At 34.5% G+C, this 8,386-nt stretch overlaps 1 protein-coding gene across 1 annotated transcript; it reads right to left on the reverse strand.

Annotated features, from left to right (window-relative positions):
* Window positions 1–4,748: 4,748 nt before the first annotated feature.
* Window positions 4,749–7,849, reverse strand: LOC146922760 (transcription factor bHLH96-like). The gene is made up of 3 exons (XM_085715544.1): window positions 7,217–7,849; window positions 6,493–6,903; window positions 4,749–5,110 (listed from the first exon to the last, which is right to left on the reverse strand). Exons 1-3 carry the CDS (start codon window positions 7,631–7,633, stop codon window positions 5,009–5,011), a joined length of 930 nt encoding a protein of 309 aa, XP_085571670.1. The 5' UTR covers window positions 7,634–7,849; the 3' UTR covers window positions 4,749–5,008.
* Window positions 7,850–8,386: the final 537 nt, after the last annotated feature.

Here is an 8,386-nt window from a genome sequence, read left to right on the forward strand (position 1 = left end):
AAGCCTCTTCACCACCTACAACTTCATCACCCCCTCACTCTTCACCACCTACAACTTCATCACCCCCAATCATTCCTGAACCATCTGTTCCTGAACAACCAACTCCTCAAAAGACCGTTCCTGAACATTCTGTTCCTGAACAACCAGTTACTAAACCCACTCCTGAACCTGAACCTGAAACTGCCGCTCCTGAACACATTGTTCCTGAGCTAACCTCTGTTTCCACATCTTTCTCACCAGTTCAAGTCATCAAGATCATCCACCATACTGGTGTATGTGATATGGACACAGACTCAGAGGATGATCAATATGATCATGCCTCTGATATGGTAGTTGACCCCACTCCTGACCAACCATCAACCAGCCAATCATCAACTACAAATGACCAATCATCATCAAACCTACCAATTGTTCCCCTAGCCCCTCCAAAACCCTCTAAACAACCTTCACCTCCCACCATTTACCTGGATTCTCAAGTACTAAAGGATGTGTGGGAAGATATTGCTTCTGAAGTTCTCTGACTGATAGCAGGTAGAAATGACTTGGGTCATACAATAAGCTATCAGAAGCAATGGAGAAGGATCAAGGAAAGGGTCATCAACCTGATTTCAGCTCTGCATGATTCCTGCATTGAGGCTCAAGAGCAAGCCAAGCAGAAGCTGGAAGATTGGTTGAATGGAATTGAAGAGAATGCTGGAGATGTGGAAATTCTTGGTACTTGGGTGAAGAATCCACTCAGTATCAGAGGCAGAGAACCTGATGAATTCCTGCCTAAGGAGCTGCATCTGATCATTCCTTCTGAGATTCTGGAAAAGTTTGATGCACCTAACCTGGCTCTAGCTCAGGAGAACAAGGTGCTCAAAGAAGAAAATGAGAGGCTGGAAACAGAGCTAATAGAGCAGAAGCTGAAGATATCAAAGTTGGAAGCTGACATGCAAGAAGCCAAGATCAGAGAAGACAACTACAGAAAAGATATGGACAAGAAGTATGCTGATGTTCAAGAGCTTCTGAAGAAGGTTTTAGAGAAATAAGCCAAACCCATAGTTGCACACTTTTAGCTTATTTTTCTGTTTCTTTTAGGCTTTTAATATTCCTTGTTCATTTCTGCTTCTGACTTAGTCTTTCGCTTCTGATATTATATGCTTCTGAATTCTTCTTGCTTCTGATTATCATTAACTGATTATACCTTGTGTGTTATTATTTGCTTGCTATGACTGTTTATTTAATCTTTGAAAATGGTTAAAATGCTTTAAATTATGCTCTGAACCTTTAATCTTATGTTTTTCTCATCTCTTCTTTTTGTTTATGTCTTTTTGCTAATGACAAAAGGGGGAGTATATGTGATAGTATTTAAAGGCTCTGAGCCCCATTAATTAATATTTGAAAATTTTGAAAATCTCTATCTTTTTTATTGGTGTATCAAAAAAGGGGGAGTATCAAATTTCAAATAAAAATTAATTGAACCATTCTTCTTATCTATAAGTCAATTCTTTCAATTTTTTTTAGCTCTGATATTATTATGCGAAAAATGAATTTAATTAACCTGGATAGAACTTAGGGGGAGCTTACAAACCTCACCTTAAAGACTATCAGACTCAGGGGGAGTTAGAGCTTACAAACCTCAGACTCTGAGCTTACAAACCTCAGAACCCCAAGGTCAACTTGTTAATTAGATTAACAACAATTGATCAATTTTTAAATAATATTGTTTGTCATCATCAAAAAGGGGGAGATTGTTGGAACAAAATGTGTTTAACAATGAACCTTAAAGAGTTTTGATGATAACAAGGTATTAAAAATTGTAAAATTGGACTAGCTAATATTTGTTCAAGTGTACAGGACCACAGTTAAAAAAGTTACATCATTAATTGGTTCTGAATGAGCAAATAAAGAGCAAAAGAAAATGAAGCTTAAGTGATTCTGAAGGCAATACGCTCCTGAAAGTAAAAGCGCTCCTGAAGGTAAAAGCGCTCCTGAAGTCAAGCTGCTCCTGAAGACAAGAGGTCCAGAAGCCACATTATCAGAAGCTGCATCATCAGAAGCTGAAGAAGCTGCACCATCAGAAGCTGCAGAAGTTGCTTCATCAGAAGCTGCCTCATCAGAAGTCATTTCACCAGAAGCTGAAGATCAACTGGATTTGCAGAAGATTCAAAGATTGAAGAATCTGCATTGCAAAAGCTGTCTATTGGATTCGAAAACACAGCAGAAAATTAGTGAAACATTGCAACGGTCATTTCAAAGGTGTTTGAAGGCATGTGCTTGCAATTTGGACGAAAGCGTTGACATTGTACTTTGTACGAATTGTACAACCACGTTCTCCACTACTCTGTTTGTGTCCACACTACAAGACAAGAAAACAGCTTCAGGATACGGCTTCGCCTGCAAAGATGTTCCTTTGGATAAGGAATGGATTTCAAATTGGTTCTTCATAGGACAACAACCAAATCAGGCAAAAGATCATTGGTGAAAGATCAAGCTTCAACAACGACTCTTTGGTGTGCTGACAATTTCACAACGTCTCTTTCACACCTCTATATAAAGGAGTGAAGACTTAGAGTTTTGGTAATGCAAGAATGCTGAACAAAAGACTCACAACATTTTTACAAGTGCCAAACCTCTGCTGAAATTGTTCTGCATTCACTTAGAATTTCTGTGTCTCAAAGTCATATCTTAGAAATTCTTAAGTCCATTGAGTCTGTATCTGATTTGTATTGTGAGCACCTCTGATTGTATATCAAGTGTTCAACCTTAAACAATTTTCTGTGTAATTTTGTTTAGTTAGGAAGTCTCTAGCAGTTGTGCTTGAGCAGGAAGTCTCTTGATTGTGTTCTTGAGCAAAGGAAGTCTCTAGCTTGTGTGCTTGAGCAAAGGAAGTCTCTTGCTTGTGTGCTTGAGCAATTGTAATCAGATATTACTCTTAGTGAAATCTCCTTGGAAGTGCAAGGGGGACTGGACTACTTCCGGATTGTGGAAGGAACCAGTATAATTGCTTTGTGTCGTTCTTCTTCTCTCTCTCTCTGTTTTATTCCGCTGCATTTAGATTCTGATCATCACTTCAGAAGCTGTCTCACTTAGCTTCTGATCAGTGTGTTCAGTTGTTTAGGAGAAACGAAGAATTTTTCAAAACACAATTCAACCCCCCTTCTTGTGTTTTTCTCACCTTCAGTATTTTATTTAAGTTGATTGCTTGACTTAAGGTATGAGAAAAATTTGAAGGAGTGACAAATTCTTGTAAGTGGAGGGCTGACGAGGTAAGGGTAATTTCTAACCTCATTATGTAGTGCTTTGTTTCGGAGTTGTCTTTTGTACGATTTTGTCTTTATGAATTATTTGAGTGTGTTGTGTACATGACTTGATGTATGTACATGGTTTTAAATATTATATGTATGTAGTGTTTTGTATAATTGATATATCTACAGAAATTTGTAAATATTTGAAGTGAAACATGGTATGATTATATATGAACAAGGGCCTATTTGGATAAACAACTTTTTTGCGGCTTATAGCACAAACGCTTATAATGAGAAGTGCTTATGTACAAGTTAGAATAAGATAATTTAAAAAAATAAAAAATAATAATGTTTAATTATTTTTTATATGATATAAGTTGTTTTTATAAGATATATTGGAGAACTTATGAAAACAAGTTGAAAAAAACGTATGATAATTGACGTAAGTTGTTTTCTTAAGTTCTCCCAAACAATCTCACAAAATTATACAAGTAGATAAGCTCAAATAAATCAATTCAAACAAGTCCCAAGTATGCAAGACATTATCGATATGATTATTATTATTATTATGATTGTAATGTTCGTGTTTGTGTTGCATACTTGTAAGTTGTGGAAAAATTATATGGCCATGTACACTTGACGGTGACTTCCATTGGTGTGTTGGGGTCACAACGGTTTTCCATAATTGTTTGGAGCCACCAATCATGTAGGATTTTTGGCTGTATATGTTGTCAATATTTTTTATTGGTTTATTTATTTGTAATCCATGCGTTTTTGGATCCTTAGGTATGTTAGAAAAAGTTCTCTTCAAATTAAATTACACACTCACAATACTTTTTATTTAAATGTGATTTTGCATGAAAATATTTTGAGTTATGTACCAAGAGGCCAATAGAACTTTACGATTCTACATTGTGCGAAGAATTAGTTTCAATGGAAAAGACAAACTAAAAAGTATGATAGAGAGTCATGCAAATTTAAACCAAGAAGAATTTCCATCACTTGAAAAAAGTGAAAGTGATGAATTCACTTGGACAGGAGATCGGATGGAGGGATTAAAAAGCTGACTAAAACAAGGCTTTGAGGTTCTTGATGGTCTGAGACTGAGGTGGTTGCAAAGTTAGCCAATGTGTGGAGGTCGTGGGTGCTTTTGAAAGCGGTTGTCTTTTCTTGGCAACTTTTTCAGGATCGTGTGATTTCGTAGCAAAACCTTCTTAGGTGTAGGGTTGTGTTGCCTCGAGGGAGTGAGAGATATGATTTTTATCTGGGGTGTCAACTGGAGAGAATTTGTGAGACCTAGTGTTCCCTCGTGGTATGGTTTTTCTTTTTGAGTATTTTAAGGGTTTATGGGTAGGTAAGAGAGTGTAGGTAGTTAGGGCTCGTAAAATAATGAAAAACGAATCATGAACACTGCATTAACGACAACATGTCTCATCAGTTCACGTGAGCACAAATCGAAACGCATTGCTAAGTGCTAACCATTATTGTATGAGAAGGTTATGTGATGTGACTATTATGTTAAAAAAAATACAATATAAACATTTATTGTTATTAAGAAAATACATATTTAGAGTAGGGAGCCTCCACGACATAAAGTGGTTGTCCCTTCCAACTATTTTTCCTCCCAATTGTTTCTAGCTCCCAATTGTTTCCAATTATGATATATTACATGTCAAAGCAGCAGCTTCCTATTTTTTGGTTTTCACTTTTCACACAATTGTTGATCCTATTTTTTGGTGTACAAAGCCTTGTAATATAATAATATTTCCAAGTTTAATTCAGGTCAAAGCAGCATCTTCCACCTGAATTCTACGTGATAGCTCATTCACTGCAGCTGCAATTCCATCCACTGTGTTCAGTAGTTGACACCCTTCTTCTACCTATTATTAATTCCAATATATAAATTAGTAACCATTTGTCAAAAAAAATAAATTAGTAACCAAAATGTTTTTCACTATTTTGAATATAATTTAATTAAGTAATATGGTTTAAAAATTGACGTGGAGGTTTTGATTTTTTGAAAGTCACCCTAGTTCACCTTATTCTCTGTTAAGTACGCGACCGTCATGATGCAAACAGCAAATCGTTTGCTGCATATAATATAATACTAATCAAAGTTTTATACTCCCTCCGTCCTGGAATAACTGACCCATTTTCTAAAAAAAAGTGTCCCAAAATAACTGACTCATTTCAATTTTCAATACAACTTTCATCATTCCCAATACAATATAACACTAAATAATACTACTTTTATCATTCCCAATACAATATATTCCACTTTTCCTTTTATTTATACACTTTTCTTAATCTGTGTGAAAAACCAAAGTAGGTCAATTATACCGGGACGGAGGTAGTACTATCAATCAATTATCTGCAAAATCATTTAGAATATTTGACTTTTATATTTTTATCTACTTTAAAATCACAGATGGATAGTTTTGATCTCTTCACAGTGTAAATAAATATTTTTACATTAATAATGTACAAAAATTAAACTCATTATTTAATATCATATTGAAATATCAACATTGATGTTAACATGAATTTAACTCGTGTAATATTTACCAAATGGCATAGTATTGAATTTTATATAGTAATAGTAGTGATTTTTTTTTGAAAAATGCTAGAGTTCCCGATACAAAGCTGTCCCGACATTTCACGATGGTGGAAATTAATATGTGGGCACCACTTCCTTTATTCAACCACCCATGTATTCCTATAAAAAAAAATAATCCAACGGCTGCTAGTTGTTCGGGAAGCTTTCGGGAATAATTGTGTCGGGATGTATAGCACAGCTGTTTTTTTTTTTACCACATACTATATTTATGAAGTTTTCACTACGGTTTAATAGTGATTAATTTTTGTTGAGAAAATTGTTGGAGACATGGTAGGTTTCCCCTCTCAATCGAATATTTCTCTATGCACATGAGTTTAAACAACCACTCATCATTTATTTAAGAGTAATGATATTTTGACATCCATTTGATGACAACTTTGTTGACAACCTTGTCTTTCTCATTTCTTATTGGTCAAAAACAATGGAGAGAGAAAAAGGAAGAGAGAGGATAACAACATCATGTGAGTATGAGAGAGAAAGTTGTCCAAAAGTTGTTAAAAAGTGGTTGTCAAAATATCATTTCTCTTTATTTAACGAGTCCAAGTCTTTTTATCACTTGATTTAACCCTTGTTGACAGTGAATTTTATATTTTAGAATGCGAATAAGACATAAATTAGCATCAAACAAAATGTAAACCAATTTACCTTAGCACTAACCGAGACAAGGACATTATCATCCACACTTGAAACATTAAGGTGTAGAATGTTGAAGCCAAGATTTTGAATCCCAACAACCATCTTCATAACCTGTCCTTGTCGTTTTTTCAACATTATATTTATATTTGTATGACTATCAACCAAAGTCACTTCTATATCTGCCATGGCACGTGACTGATTATGGTTGGTAGGGTAGCACGTGATGTTCTGAGGTGCACCCATAGAGTATTGAGGAAACATGAAAAACTCAGTAAAAGGTGGTGATGAACAAGAACAAGTAATGAAACTATTTTCATGAGCTTCTTTGTTTATTTTCTTTTGTCCCTTCATGAGTTGTAGATTATGTTCTAGCTCCTTCAAGAAGTTAATTGCACCGCCAACTATTGACGCTTGATCACCCTGTTTTTTAAACCACATGTAGAATTTAGGGTTGAAAATTTTGATTTTTTTTGGTTCTAACTATTACAAAGTACAAAATTGACATCATGTGTTATAAAATTGTTGTTGGGGAGTCTGGGGAGCCCGGATGCGTTAAAAGTCTAGGAGACACCACACTCGTACCCAAAACTATAAGGCATCAAAGTTTCCTCAATTTTTAGTCGATCTGGGACATAATCACTTGCACTTGATTTCCAACAATTGTGTTTATGAAACAATGATACAAAGACATTAAACATGAACATTTTGACACATAAACAAAGTATAAAATTACCCTTTTTGCATAAGAAGGAGGCATCAAGGATTTGAGGACATCGAGGTACTCATTCATCTGTTTTCTTCGATTGCGCTCAACTGCAATGTGAGTCATCCTCTGGCTCTCGATTTCCTCCTCATTTTTTGCATTCACAGTGCGTCGTCGTTTGCTCTGACGAGGGGCTGTGGTTGTTGTGGTGGATGCAAAAGTGGAAGTGGGAAGAGTGGTAGTTTCTGGGGAAGAATCCCAATTTGAAAGGAGATTATGATCGAAGATATTGCTGATTTTAAAAAGATCTTCTTCGTCTTTTGTTTGGCAACCGTAGTTGTGGCTCCAAGATCCTTCACTTGGAGTGGTTTCAACTAAGGAGTACAAGTAGTCTTTGCAACTGTAAATCAATGGATATTGTGGAAAAACTATAGCCTCTAAGGCCATTACTTGACCTTTTTATCTCACAAAAGAAAACACTATTTATATAAGAGAATAAATTGAGCATAAGATAAATAGGAATAGGAGAAAGGATAGAGAGAGATGCTAATGATTAGAAACTGTATAAATAACAGTATTGGCTAAAGAAAGAAGAAAGTTAATGATCATAAAATACTAGAAAGGGTATGTTTTGGGGAAGAAATGAAGAACCGGTATGTTTCTAAAAAGAGCAAACAAAGTAACCTTTTTATTGAGAGGAATGATATGTGGACCCAACAACTTATTTACTATTTTTTAATATTTTTTGATTTTGATTTGTGTATTCCTCACAATACTATATGATATTTTATTGGGTTAAATATGTTTTTGATCCCTATAAATATGTCAATTTTTCGTTTTAGTTCCTCTAAAATTTTCCTTCAACTTTTAGTCCCTATAAAATTTTCAATCTTCACTTTTGGTCCCTCTTTTAAAGTAAACTCATCTGTAGAATTTATATTATTTAATAAAATTTTTCAGAAAAATTCAAAATATTATAAGAATCACTCTAAAAAAGGTTCAGAATTTTTGAACAAAACATGAATTTAATATGAATTTTTATATTGTTTACGGTTAAAAATTCATATTTAATTTGTGTTTTGTTAAAAAATTCTAATTCTTCTTAGGAATTTTTTTAGAATATTTTACACATTTTTGCACAATTTCAATAAAAAATACAAAAATTAAATTAAAAATAGGGACCAAAAGTAGTGATTGAAA

The sequence above is a fragment of the Medicago sativa genome, chromosome 5, assembly GCF_051527215.1.
Source record: "Medicago sativa cultivar Bolivia chromosome 5, Bolivia_mono, whole genome shotgun sequence".
NCBI lineage: Eukaryota > Viridiplantae > Streptophyta > Magnoliopsida > Fabales > Fabaceae > Medicago > Medicago sativa.